Genomic DNA, 15,408 nt, shown 5'->3' on the forward strand with positions numbered 1-15,408 from the left:
TCAAAAATGAGAAATGTTTTGCTTTACTTGATTTATTGAGCCCACTAGACTATCAAGCTCATTAAGCCCAATGCATTCCCAGGGGAAGTCTGTGCCCCACACTGTCTCCTTTCTCTGTAAACTATGAAATGGAGATTGAAAGAAGCATGGACTGAGATCACTTTACAAATAACAAGATGAAAAAGATCATGCTTATCAAAAGCCTACTCCCAACAAGTCACAATTTTGTAGAAAATGAAGCTTGCAGAAGAGAAATATCATAGAAAACAAATCTGTTGGGCAGACCTGACAAAAATGACAGACTAGCTCTTTAAAATATTGTAAGGTGTATAGTTAAGAGAAATGGGAAAATCTGACTCAATGGTTCTGCGGGGAAAGATCCAGCTATGAATCTCTCCAATCAAAAATTCTTTTTCAAGTGCTTTAAATAAACCCATGTACCCCAAATAACAGTTATATTCTTGTCATTGTTCTGCCAGACCCAAACGTGTTTTGGTTTTGGCTTTTGGCATACACAAAAGCAGATGCTTAATTTAAATTTAATTTCCTTTATGAACTGTTCATTTTATTTTTTTCCTTATTTTAGTCTTACAAATTTGAGGCAATAAAATATCACAATAATTAGCAGAGTTAATGATTTTTAAAGGCACTAAATAAAAACATTTTCTATCTAAAATTTTTGTGAGGGACAGATAAAAGAACCCTGACATTCAAACTTGCTTTGGCACTGAGAGCAAGGCAGTGTATTCAAACATGACAAAACAGGGATTTTAGTTTACACTACGGCTATTTGCATGAAGCTCTTCTCAAACATATGCATTATCATAATAACTGAATTCAAACGGTCACTTTGCACAAATGTTCATTAATGATCCAGAGTCATCAACAGAGATTTAACTAGCCAACAGAGATGGGAAGCCTTTCATAAAAGTATCCGGCCTGTCACTCTAAAGTGCACTCCCATTTATCAGGGTGCAGCAATACATCACAACACATGCCATCTGGAACCCTAAATACCACTTCCGCTTAGCTCAAAAAGGTCCAGTTTTCTAGAAAACCATCAAATCACCATCCAAATAACAAATGGCAGATGCTTCAGAAAGCAAGGTACTTGTGGCTGGTGTAGGAAACAACAAAGCACTGAGGTGTTACAATACAAGAAGCCAAGTCTAGTGGGGGGAACCTAAAGTTCAAAGTGAAAGTTTCTGTTTGGAGAGCTCTCTCTGAAAGCAGAGACTTCTGGAGCAGCCTCCACCTGAAGACCTAACAGGACCATCATCACCTCGGCACTGTGCTGCGACTGAGCTTTCTCATCTGCAAACAGATCCACGCATTCAATTATAACATCCTAAACAAGTTACAAGTCCACGCTTCCAGATTTGCTCTGTGAAGCTGACAGACAAGATGGACAAGCAAGCAGCAGCTAGCCTGAGTTGTGGAAGGCGCAACTCATGCTGTGGCAGCTCGGGGACAGGGATGAAGAGCATCAGCGCCAGTCTCCACGGTTATCTGTAATATAGCTTCACTGAATGTGTCCTGTGGTTATGGATGTAATTGTCCTGAAAAGACGGCAAACAACTGCTCCAACAAGATGGAGCACATTAGCAGCTCGGCAGGACGCCCAACAGCTAGCTTGTCTGCCTGGTTTCACACCTCTAGTAATAATGCAATTCCACAAGGAACTGAACCATTGTCTGAGAAGCCACCCAACAGCCACTGCATACTTAATGAAGTCACTCACCAAGCACTGGAAAACAGAAGGTGCTTGGAGTGCATCATTAGTTCTGTCAGAAGGATAATTTACACATCTATCTTGTCAAATTTTCTATGGTTTATACTTTTACAATAATCAATCTAACATACATTTGATTAGTGAACTAGCAAGCAGCGGGGAAGAAAGCATAGCAGTGGCCCCTCATAAACATGTTTGATGAAAGAATTTAACCCATTGGTGGTGTTGGTCTGTGAGCTCCTTCTGTCCCTGGAAACAGAAACGGCAAGGCAAGGGGCTGAAAACCATGGCTTACCCAAGTAAAGGGACTAGAAACCTTTGGTTTTGCTGAGCACATGAAGTGGATGGCACTGTAGAATAAGTGTGCAAAGAGGAAAAGAGGCATCCGGAGAGACTTACTAATCAGACAAGGACTGGAAGCAGCTCTGAGATTCTGGGGAACTCTGTAGGAACATCTGCCTGCGATGCATCAAGAAATTAAAGCAGCACAGACCTACGCCCAGAGAAGGAAGTGGTTTCAGAGTACAAGACTTTCTTTGCAGAGCTGGACCACAATGTCCTTCAGAAAATTCTTTTTTAAAAAAAGATTTATTTATTTATTTATTATGTATACAACATTCTGTCTCCATGTATGTCCACACGCCAGAAGAGGGAGCCACATCTCATTACAGATGGTTGTGAGCCACCATGTGGTTGCTGGGAATTGAACTCAGGACCTCTGGAAGAGCAGCTCTTAACCACTGAGCCATCTCTCCAGCCCCCAGAAAAATTTTAAATTGCTATATATTCATCCTTTAGAGGCCACACTCATCTGAACACATGTGCCACATGTGATAGATAGATAGACACTTACATAGAAGCACCTTAAATATTTATTACACAGCTTATTATCTGAAAAGAAAGTTCTCTTTATGTAGCATGTCATATCATATCAAAAGAATGAATGAATAGCAACAAATATTTGCTACAATATGTGTTAACACGACAACTTCTACATATCTACTCTGTAACAGCCATTACAAAGAAGCATACGACATGATAAAACTTATGCTTTCTACACCACAGTTATCCCATGTGTGCTGTTAATGGCTATTAGAGAAACTAATGGATATCATTTTCTGCTTAAACTGAAAATGAATTTCACATTTTAAGTCTGATCTCCAATTGTGTCACTGTTTATTTACTGAATACACAGGATTTTTTTAATGTGTTCTTCTATGATTGAGAAAATGAGAGGTTCCAGAATGGTTTTTAAAATCACTTACTTAACATAACTCTAGAGAGATTTGGCAATACTGTGTTTTGTAGTATAATATGTAGCATTCAAAAATGAAGAGAGGCTGGAGAGATGGCTCAATGGTTAAAGGGCTTGTTCTACAAAAGCAAAAGGATCTGAGTTGAGATCTTCAGTACCCATGTAAATGTTAGGTGGGGACAATTGTCTATAAACATAGTGTTGGGTGTGGGCAAAGAGGCAGGTCCCTGGGGCTTGCTGGTTTGCTGGCCTAGCACAGAGAGTAAACCCTAGGTTCAGTCAGAGTTCTTATCTCAAACACTAAGATGCAGAGTGAAACCTCTCTGGTCTCCACGTGCACATACTGGCATGTGTGCATCTACACAGGGACACATGAGTCTATGTGCGTGCACACACACACACCACACAGACGTATGTGCACATGCACACACACGAGTTGCACACACACCCCCTCACACACACACGGTAAGGGTGAAGTTAGTGGTGTCATGTAAAAAAAATGCTAACCTGACCCACAAACATTATCTGGAACTACTCTACATGGTTTAGAGACTGAAGATTTAGCAGAAATCACTAAATAATTCTATCTTAAAAGGCTAAATCTGGGCCAGCTGAACACAGAGGTCTCTTTATTAAATATATTTAATTTGTTAGTCACAGTTTGACTATAAGGGCAGAAAGAGTTTTATACATTTATAAGAAAGAACAAAATGGGAGGACAGGCACAGTGGTAAGTGCTTGCCTAGCATGCTACAAGAGTCTAGTACTTGGTAGAAGGGAGGAGGAGACAGAGAATGAAGTTGACCAGAAAAAGGAGAAAAGAACTATAATAGACCGTTTATCCAAGAGCTTACTAAAGCTTTAGAACAAAGCAGAATTAGCCACGCCTAAAGTAACAGCCATTATTATAATAGCCACGTCTTGAGAACTAAGGTTGTAGGACATGTCCAGTATGCACAGGCCTGACCTTAATCTCCATCATCACAAAATGAGCAACAACAAACAAAACACCACATCTAACACAACAAGTATCCATTCGGCCTTAATCTAAAAGAAAATCAACTAATTTTTATAGGAATGCTTTGAGGAGTGACTTTTAAAGCCTCCCTCCAGCAGAGTACGGTACATGTGCTTCTGTGTGAATGTAGAGGCCCAAAGAGGATGCCGGGTATCTTCCTCCATTCCTCTGAGGCAGGGTTGCTCACTGAACCTGGTGCTCACAATTCCCTCAGCTACAGTGGCAGCTAGGAGGCGCAGGTGAGACTCCTGACTCTGCTGCACTCAGAACTGAGCTTACAGGTCTGTACCAGATGCCCAGTTTGTTACGAGGGTGCTGGGATCTGAACTCTGGTCCTCGTGATGTGCAGAAAGATTCCTGACCACTGAGTCATCTCTCTCCAGTCCCCATCAGCTTCTTAGTTCCCATTAACTAACTTTCTGAAACTACTGTTAGTGCTAATGCTGGATGGACAGCCAACGGCTCATCAGGTGACTCTGGGCACTCTGGGCACTGTCAGGTACTAAAGAGAACAGAGAAACAATGGACAGTCTGACTCTGAGTTAGTCAGTAGAGCTAACAATGCTTATTAAAGGGAGATTCAACTTTGAAGGGCTCTGACTTGCATATATATCTGCTTGTGCCATAAAGCACATTGTGGTTGGCTGGTTCTGCGGAAACTATATGCTTCATAAATGCCAGTCAACAGACCTCTACCATTAAAAGTGACAACATCTAGCCTTTAAGAGAATCTGGGATAGGACTATGACTCTTTATGACTCCATAAAAGAAACCGAATGCTCAAAGGTCACAAAACTATATATCTGTGCCATCTGCTAATGAAACTTCTGACATTAAGACAAACTCATGAATACTACAGACTTTACAAAAGCAATTAAAATTCAGTAGTTATGTGGGTTTCTCTTGTTGGTAACATTTAAAATGCCTGTTTTCTTTCTGTCTTGCTGGTTTTCTGTGACAAGGTCTTGATCCCATCCTCAGCTGCCTGAGTGCTGGAGTTACACCCAAGCCCATCACCCACCAGGCTTGCCAGCAATGCCAATTCTGTGGTTTTGTTTTTGTTTTTTTTTTAATGCTAAGGGTTTGTCCACAGTTTATCTAATGGCTCTGAATGTTTGAATAGCTCTTTTGAGGCTAAAAATGGAAAAGAAATATCAATAGTTAGAGTAAGTAGATCACAAGAACCAGATTCAGTCTATCTTCTGCGCCATCAATGAGTTTGGTACACTTAAAATTTAAACCAGAGGAGAACTTAGTGTTTATACAACAGAGACCAAGTGAACAGGTTAAAAAAAAATGAGACAGATAAAAGTAGAAAATTTTATCTTTATTGAAGACTGAGTAATGTTTTATTGTTCTTTGGAATTCTGTTACATAACATAGTATCTACCATACAGTAAGTTAGTCAATAAATTTAGCTGAAGTAAAAAACAACTGAGTTATTCCTAAGACATTTTAAATATGGCAGGGATTCAAAATCTAGTAAAGCAATGTAATCTTTATTTCCTCAATTGCATTCACCCTGTGTTCCCTTTATCTTGACATTATTTCTTGGAGATACCCAGAGCTATTCTGTAGTAGGCAGAAGGCATGACACAGAACTCCAAATTCTCATTTCTTCACAATTTAAGGACTCTCTGGACCTTACTGGTGATTTTCAATTGTAGTGACTGGTATTAGCAATACCTATGGGTATTTCTGGCTGTCCTAATGGGACAATTGTTTTTTTTCTCTTTTTTTTTATTAAGAAAATGAGAAAAAAAACAAGTTTCCACCTCCTCCCAGCCTCCCATTTCCCTCCCCCTCCTTCCACCCTTCTCCCCCTCCTCCCACCCTTCTCCCCCTCCCCCCACTCCTTTCCCCCTCCCTCTCCAGTCCAAAGAGCTGTCAGGGTTCCCCGCCCTGTGGTAAGTCCTAGGTCCTCCCCCCTCCGTCCATATCTAGGAAGGTGAACACCCAAACTGGGTAAGCTCCCACAAAGCCAGCACATTACGTAGGATCAAAACCCCTTGCCATTGTCCTTGGCGTCTCATCAGCTCTCATTGTTCGCCATGTTCATAGAGTCCAGTTTTATCCCTAATGGGACAATTGTTATTGCCACTGTGGTGGATAGTTTTATGTCAACTTGACACAAGCTAAAGTCCTCTGAGAAGAGGGAACCTCCGTTAAGAAAATGCCTCCGTAAGACTGGGTTGCAGGCAAGCATATGGGCATTTTCTTAATTAACTGGTGAGGGAGTGCCCAGCCCATGTGGGTGATCCATCCCTGGGTGGAGTGAGCCATGGGAAGCAAGTAAGTAAGCAGCACCCCCTCCATGGCCTCTACATCAGCCCCTGCCTCCAGGTTCCAGCCCCGTTTCAGCTCCTTTCCTGACTCCCTTCAGTAATGGATTACAATATGGAAGTATAAACCAAGTGAAACATAAGCCCTTTCCTCTCCAACTTGTCTTTGGTCATGGTGTTTCATCAATAGCAAGAACAATGCCTATCCTTAAGATAGTCATGATGCTGTTAAACATTCCAAAACTCATAGAGTAGCAACCCACCAATAAAAAATTATCTGGCCAAACTGTAACTAATGCAAAGACTGAGGAACCCATGGGTCTCTATGCTTCCAAATGTTCACTACTAGGAGCCCAAACAATTGACATAAAGGTACACTGTCATGGCTGTAACTAACTGGATCAGCAGTAGCTAGTGGCACAGTTCTGTGTAACATGAGGGGCTGCTTGTTGGGGTTTCTGTCCTGCCCAGTTCCCACAGCCAGTAACCCCCAAAGAAATTACACAGAGGTCTACATAACTTATAAACTGATTGGCCCATTAGCTCAGGCTTCGTATTAGCTCTTATAACATATACCAGCCCATTATTCTAGTATATGTTAGCCACATGGCTCGTTTCAGCGGGGCAGGTCACATCCTGCTTCTTTGGTGGTCTGGGCATGACTGTGGAGGGAGCTTCCTTCTTCCCAGAATACTCCTGTTCTCATTGCCCCACCTCTACTTCCTGCCTGGTTGTCTCACCTATGCCTCCTGCCTGGCTACTGGCCAATCAGTGTTTATTTAAAACATGATTGACAGAATACAGACAATTCTCCCACACCAGTTCTGCAGGAAAATATTGTAAATCTAGACTGTTTATCATAGTGGCCATTAGTTACACATAGATAAGAGCATTTGAAAAGTGGTTAGTGTAGCTAAGGAAGTGAATTTTTATTTTACTTAATTTTAATTACAGAAATTTAAATAGAATAACAGTAGAAATAAAGTGTACCTAACAGATTCTTTTGTTTTGTTTTGGTTTTGGTTTTTCAAGACGGCTTCTCTGTGTAGCCCTGGCTGTCCTGGAACTCACTCTGTAGACCAGGCTGGCCTCAAACTCAGAGAGATTTGCCAGCCTCTGTCTCACAAGTGCTGGGATTAAAGGTGCGTGCCACCACCACCCAGCTTAGATATCATATTTTTAACAGATACCATCCTTGAAAATATCTACTAGAATTTTGGTAACTACATGAAACAGACTATGAATACCTACAAGTACCTACAGGAATATAATAATGTAATATGAGCACCCTCACATAAGGATCTACAAAAAAAACTGCCAGAAAGGAAAAGTTCTCTTTAGTGCCCCCTTCCCCCAAACCCCAAATCCATGGTTGTTATTTAAGCCACCATCCTTTTCTAATCATGCCCCTCAGGCTGGAAGCTGCTACAAGCTCAGCACATGGGAGAACCTCACAAACACATGCTGTCACAGTCCTCTGAGCTGAGCCTCTGCAGCAGCCAAGGTGGAGGGTGGGGAGCAGTACCCTCTTCCTGACCATCTTGTCATGTCAAAACTGTTACAGAATCATGAAGAAGCCACTTGACACTGATTTTTATACACTCAGCACAGTTCCACAGAGATGCGGCCAAGTATAGCCAACAATCCGTTCTTTTTATTGCTGAGCAGTATATTCCAGAACATGGATTAGCAGGATTTACTTAGCCATTCAGAGGCTAAAATATCCAGGCTGTTCTACTTCATCTTTTTACAGTTGAGTCCAGTTAACCAATTTCCCTGTTATGGATTCTGCTTTGGATTCAGTCCAAGAGCTCTTTGCCTGGCTCTAGACCTGAAGATTTTCTCCTACGCTATTTTCTAATAGTTTTAGAGTTTCATGTTTCACATTTAAGATCATGACCCATTTTGGGCTAATTTCTGTATAAATGTAGATTTAAGTCAGTGTTCTTTTGTATGTACAGTTCCATGCATGTGTGCTTATACAGATCTACAGCTGTCCCAGCATCCCTTCCACTGGAGTGTTCCTGTCAAATAATTTGAGTCCAGGTATTTGGCCCAAGTCCTGTATTCTCTGTTCTCTTCCATAGCTCTCACACCACAGTCTTGGTTACTAAAGCTATACAATAAGACTCAAAATAAGGAAGACTTTTTTTCAAAATTATTTTAGTTTTGTTTTATCATATAAAATTTAGAATATTTCCTAGATCTATTAAAAAAAAAAACATGCCAAAAGCCAGACAGAGGTGGAGTACACCTTTAATCCCAGCACTCAAGGCAGAGGCAGGCGGATCTCTGGGAGTTTGAGGCCAGCCTGGTCTACAAAGTGAGTTCCAGGACAGCCAGAGGTTATACAAAGGAACCCTGTCTCAAACAAAAACAGACAAAAAATTTCAAAACAAAATGAAATGAAAAAAAAAACCTGCTAAAATTCTAATAGAAAATGTGTTGAAAGACTGATCAGTTTGGACAGCGCTGACATTTTCACCGTTGGTCTTCCCTCCCACCAGTGCATGAATAGGAAGATGACTTCATTCATTCATGGGCGACTTTGGTTTCTTTAGATGGCATCTGGTAACTCTAAGAATACAAAGCCTATGTATATTTTCTTAGATTTAAGCCTATATATTTTATTAGATTCATATTTATTTCACTTTTTAGTAGTTGTGAATGCTGTTGTTTTAGATTTTGGTTCTACATTTGCTGTTAAATTTTATTTGTATTTTGTATTCTGTATTCTTGCTGACTGTTTTTTTAATGTTCTCTGGGATTTTCCACATTCCTACCTTCTATTTCACACTACAGGATTTAACAGGTGTCCATCTCAGCCTCTTCACTTTTGACACTCCTACTACTAGTTTCCAAGGGCAGCAGTTCTGATTTGCTTAGACACCAATATTTCAACAAAGATCGGTAAACTCAATCAGGGTATTTTGCTTACTGACAAAGGACTTGAAGTGTAATTTCAGAAAGTGGGTGTTTCAAAGCCCTAAGCCAAAGGTCAATTTAAGTGTGTGGTTAGGTTTAGCCTAACCAGCACATCAGCTGCAGACACAAGAGCTACCAGGAGTAAGTGAAGCAGACTCCCCTTCAGCCTCAAGTCCCAGACTACGTCTGTTTGCTCTGATACACAACCAGTGTTAAAATAGTTCATTCATCACAGCATGATTGCAGGCACACAAACCAGCCTGTCTGTTTCCAGAGAGTGAAAGCAACTGTTATTAATCACAATTATAGGCCAAACCTCCAAGAGAAACTGCATCAGTATTCTCTACTACTGGAACGAAAACAAACAAAACAACTACAAAACAACCAGACACAATACTGAAACTGTCACGACATTACCTGAAGGTCAATAAAGAAATATGCTACTAGGCCAGCTTCAATTTTCAGTTCAGGAAGCAAATGAGGAAAATCTTTTATACATATTAAAAATAGTGGTCTCTCAGAAGCTTTAATAGAAAGCCTAGCAGCACAATTAAACATATTATTTAATTTTTAGATTAAAAACACTTCTGCTTTATAAAAATATAACAGTGATGGACATTTGAAAATTTCAAATTAAATGATTAACTTCAGAGAAGCTACTATGAAAACATTTAACTATAGCCAATTTTGTTGCCACTAATGTGAATGAAACTTATTTTTCTTTCATACAGATTTTAAGAGACCTATCTAAGTTATAAATGAAAATGATACTGTCAGACTCCCTTAAATGTACATATCTTTTCCAAGTAAATTGCAACCCACTCTTCAGTGGTTGGTCCAAGGATTAAGTCCTCTCCTACTCCTTAAAAATACACACATAGTGTTTTGGCATCTGCATGCAAGGCTTGTTAGATGCTATGCATGTGCCATAGCTACATCCTATAATGAACCTAGGAAGTGGTGAGCTCTTGGTTTGCATATGAGAACAACTACAGCTCATGGAATCTGCTTCCCTATGATCTCATCAATCAGTAAATTCAGAGCTAGAAGTTCAATATGTATTTGATTTTAAAGACTATATCCTCTCTACTTCTAGTACCCTAACCTATACATCCATGTGTATGTGTATCGTTCACATGCAGTCATAATTTTGACCACATATTATTAGGGTGTGTGTGTAAGTGTGTGTCTGCATGCACATACATGGCTCTTGGGAATGAACCTAGAACCCTTCTGCATCTGAGGTAAGTGCTCATTATCCAACTATATTCTAAACATCATTTTAATCTTCATTTTGAGGCAGGATCTCAATATAAACTTCCAGGAAAGACTTGACCTACCTCAACAACCCAAGAATGACTTGAGCTTATAATCGTCTATGAATATACGATCATATTAGTTATATAAAGACTTAGGTTGATTTTACAATACTTCTGTGAAAGTGTGTTAGCAAAGTCACTGAGCAGAATACAATAACATGAATTTCTCTGCACACTACTGAGTGCTCCTCATATGTACAATTGACATTTTGTCTTAAAGCAGATGGGCCTGATAGCACCCTCTTGTAATCCTTGTCCCTCAGGAAGAACTAGGTGGAGCAGACACTCAGTGTTCTGAGGATTGGAAAACAGAATATCAAAACCAGAACTCTAAGTGGGAAACAGCAAGTGACATCTTTACTGAAGACCTGAATGACCAGGTAAAGGCAGTCATGCAAATATCCACGAGGGAACAGCATGAGTGTAAGGGAAAAGATGTCAATTCTGAGAAATGGCAGGAAAAGCTGCATCGGAGACGAGGACAGAGATAGAGGGTGGACACCCCACTGCATCTCAGAAGGCCTGATAAAGGTCTGGATTTTGTTCTGAATGTGAAGAGACAACTTGACTTAAAGAGAAGCTTCCCAGGCAGCAAGAAAAGTGAGGAGGGGCAGGTGAGTTAAGAGGGTACTGCAGGGCACAAGCAGGAAACAGATTGGAACTAAGGTAGTACCAGAATAGGTGACATCTTTTGCTACCTGAAGACCCTCACATAAATCTTCAGGTTGGTTTTACGTTGTAGGGCTGAGTCGGTCACTAAGAAAGTGCGTGATCAGGGGTGTGAAAGGAACAGCTCTTTGGCAGCTTAGCAAGAGCCCACCCTCACTGGACCGTGCGTGTGAAGCAGATTGCATGTCTGCGAGCCTTTTCTAAGCACAGGGAATCAGATAGTTTGGAATTTGTTTCCATGCAGTCACTGTTTTTGATCACACAGAAAATAAATAAGACAAATGGGACAGAAATTTAAAAATGTGTCTTTTAATGCCGCTGCCTCTAAATTTAGTATGGACTCAAACCTTGCCACATTCTACTTCAAGCCAATAAATGGAATTTTTTCAATGCGTGAAACCTTTAACAAGTAAAGATCTCTAAACCCAAAACTTGAAAATACACACAAATAGTGCAAGTAGTTTTACTGTCTGTAGTGATGATGTAATGTGAATGTCGCACATGGGCTCATATATTTTAATACTGGCCCCCAGCTGGTGGAACTGTTTGGGCAGGATTAAGAGGCACGGCCCTGTTGGAGAAGGTATATGGCTGGTGGTGGACTTTGAGGTTTCAAAGGCCCATGCCATTCTTAACATCTCGTCTCCTGATTGTGTTTCAAAATGTAAGCTCTCAGCTACTGCCTGCCATAGCTGTCTCCCTGCTGCAGTGGTCATGGTCTCAACCCTCTGGAGCTGTGAGCCCCAAACAAACTCTTTTATATGCTGCCTTGGTCATGGTGTTTACAGTAATAGAAATAACAATGAAGACACTGTGACATGAACCTCCCTGCACTGTGCTGTCTCAGTACCTGATACTGAGATGTGAGGTGCCTACATCAGGAAGTATAAAAGCAACAAGAGAGTACATAATTTATGGAAAAGAACTACTAAGAATAAAAAATGCCTATAATAAATTAAAACTTTAAAAGGTAATTATCTTAGAAAATGTGGAAATAAAGAAAAGGAGGATTATTAGTCTTAAAGGAAAACTAATATATGGCATTTCTTTTCAAAAGCACTCAATTTCAATCTTCTGAGATTTTAAATTATTTCAAACACTTTAGGCATCTTGGTGTTAGGACAGAGACATCAAAGAATGGAGTCCTTATACTAGCAATAGCAGCTTAGTTCTAAATCCCATTTGAAGCACAAGTAACAGCTACTCAGCAGCATGCTGAAAAGGACTAAAGGAGATTAAGTTCTACAGATCCCAGAGAACACTCACAGCTGTTCCTTTATCTCCTTTTCCCTTCTCACAACCAGGCACTCACTGTGCTGGGGTTGCCTGGACAGGGCAGTCTGAAGAGAGGAGACTAAGCTCGCAGTAGTGAGCATGGCAGTCGCGCCAGCTTTGATCAGTAGTTTCTAAATGTAATCCTTATTCTCCTGGACTGTGTAACACCCTTGAGGAGAAGGGAAAATCTTTTGAGATTCTCTAGCCTAGCTAGCCAGTAATATTTACATAAAGAGAACACACTTTACAAGATTAAAAGGCATTTGGATCAAAAAAAGGGGACTAGAGAGGTAGCTCAGTTAGAAGGCACGGGGTTCAGTCTCTATCACAAACAAAACCCACAGGGACAATTCACATACTGTGCTTTAAGACCAAGGATTGATAAATCAATGTATTACAGGGTAAGATTTACCCTTTTTCCAATTATTGCTTATTGACTTCACTTGTGGTACTGGGTAATGCACATGCACACACACACACACACACACACACATAACATAATATATAACATATAAAACTTTTATAACTTTCACAAATTGCAGCCAAGTTCCGAGTCTCTCTGCAGCAGGGTCTGGCCTACTGTTCCACAGCGAGAGCTTTAAAGATGCTCAGTGCAACTGTGCTCCACAGAGACAGCAGCCCACCACAGAGAAGCAACTGCAACGTGCATGTCCTTTTGGGTACCTCACAGCCACCCCCAGGAAGGCCTGAATATTCTCACAGCCGCAAAGGAAACAGAGCTACTGATCACAGAAAGGCTACCAGCATGGCTCTCCTCTGCACCACTTCAGGAAACTTGGCAAAATTTCTCACACTACAAAACATGAGTGAACTGAAACCATCATTCCAAAATGAAGGAAACAGCCCATTTAGTAATCCATTCTCTAGATGACATTTAGCTCCACCACTCCTCTCTACAGTCGGTCATCCTCATTCTGTCTTCCTCGTGTTTTCTGTAACACAGATCTTACAGTCCTGATTTTTAAAGAAGGTGTAAGGCTCTGAGGCGTACCTCAGCTTTGAATTCAACTCTAAACCTCCAGGGCCCACTTCCTCCTTCTTCACTTGCCATTCTCACATCTCCTAGCATCTCAATGAATGAGGCAGCTGTCAAGGAGGATTCCTAACCAGCCTCAGGATGCCACGTCCATGCACACATGCACTCGAGCACACACATGCAAATGCACACACTCAGGAGCACACACATGCAAATGCACACACTCAGGAGCACACACATGCAAATGCACACACTCAGGAGCACACACATGCAAATGCACACACTCAGGAGCACACACATGCAAATGCACACACTCAGGAGCACACACATGCAAATGCACACACTCAGGAGCACACACATGCAAATGCACACACTCAGGAGCACACACATGCAAATGCACACACTCAGGAACACACACATGCAAATGCACACACTCAGGAGCACACACATGAAAAGGAGGAAAAAAAGAATTTCTAAAGGAAAGCATCTATTCAGGAAAAGAGACGAAGGCTGAATGTATCCACTCCAGTGTTCACTAGACAACCTACTCAAGTTTCTGTGAGGGTCAAGGAAAAAGGATGCCACTGAGGATGAAACCGATGCAGCACATCTGAATTATCTTGCATCTCATTCATCTGCATCACCAATCTTTCCCAACCCTGCTATAAGAATGTTTTGTTGGAACAGGCACTCTATAGTACACCACTTTTCCACCAAAAATCTTCCAATATCTCCCCACACACGTTTAGAGGCTGAGCACATCGGGCAGTTCTTGGCCCTAGTACACAGCAACACACAGGAAAAAAAAATCACTGCCCTCCTGGACCCCAACTTTCCAGCAAGCAAATGCAAATGATTTAAACACAAATGTGCAGCATTTTTAGATACTATAGTTATAAGGTAAATCAAAAAAGACAAGAGGAACAGGGAGAGTCCAGGACAGGCTAAGAATTTGATTTTTAGATGGTTATTAGTGCTTGTGTACCTTCCTAATTTTTTTTAATCTCTACATTTCTATTCTTTCTAAGCATAAAATTACAGAGAGAAATGTATTCTAACAAGTTTCTATTATAGAGAACCTATGGATAATCTCAAAAATTACAATTTTAATAACAGAATGGCTATTGTTTAACTTGTATAAGACTGTATCTTACAACTGCATTCTACTAATTTCCTAAGCTTATTAAAAATCCTGTTGGTTAATTTGCTGAGTTTGGGTAGGAACAAATACCTTTCAATATATACAACTGTTGGTCATCTATACTCCAACAGTGGCTGGAAAAGTCTGTATAGGTTTTGTTTTTCCTTTCTTCAAAGCTTTGGCTGTTATGGTCAACTACCTCCCAGGGAAGATAATCTGCTCTCTTACCTCATGGTAAGTTGATAGGTTCCATATGAAGGCAGGTTTATCAAACCAAGCACTCTGTTAACTGTAACACAATCTACCTACCTTGATCACAGTTATTCTAAGATATAAAAACATTTCCAAAGTTTTAGGTGCTTTCAAATTACTTGTGTGATGACTCTCCTTGGAATTTTAATGAACCAAATATTTTTAAAAGCAGGAATATTAGGACTTCTATACCACTCCCCTTTAAAAATACCTCCATGGTGATGTGACAGGCTCCCTCCATTGGCAAGGATTTCATCTCTAGCAGCTGCCTGTAAATGGAAACAACACACAATGTTGTTGCTATCTGGATTTCACTTTGGAGTGACCAAGTGTACTGACTTCTCCCCAGATGCCCAGGAAGGTGCCAAGCAATGTTCATGACCCCTGCATCCATTCCCACTGCACAGTCGGCAGCATTCTATGGAGCACAGATCTCAGTCCAAGCACATGGATGGGGGGACAAGAGGGAAGGAGGGAGGAAAAAAAAAAATCACTCCAAGTTTCTGTTTTGTCCCCTTGTTTAACTCCTAACATGCTAAGCCC

At 40.7% G+C, this 15,408-nt stretch overlaps 1 protein-coding gene across 2 annotated transcripts in view; it reads right to left on the bottom strand.

The window, feature by feature from the left end:
- Agps (alkylglycerone phosphate synthase) overlaps positions 1 to 15,408 on the bottom strand; it is a 97,748-nt gene that overhangs the window by 5,511 nt on the left and 76,829 nt on the right. The window contains exon 19 of one of the 2 annotated variants that reach the window (XM_075984829.1): positions 15,077 to 15,134. The exons of the other annotated variant lie outside the window; for it this stretch is intronic. Coding sequence (XP_075840944.1) covers positions 15,077 to 15,134 — 58 coding nt within the window. The remainder of the gene's footprint in view (positions 1 to 15,076; positions 15,135 to 15,408) is intronic. 2 annotated transcript variants of the gene reach the window in all.

The sequence above is a fragment of the Microtus pennsylvanicus genome, chromosome 9 (assembly GCF_037038515.1).
Source record: "Microtus pennsylvanicus isolate mMicPen1 chromosome 9, mMicPen1.hap1, whole genome shotgun sequence".
Taxonomy (NCBI): domain Eukaryota; kingdom Metazoa; phylum Chordata; class Mammalia; order Rodentia; family Cricetidae; genus Microtus; species Microtus pennsylvanicus.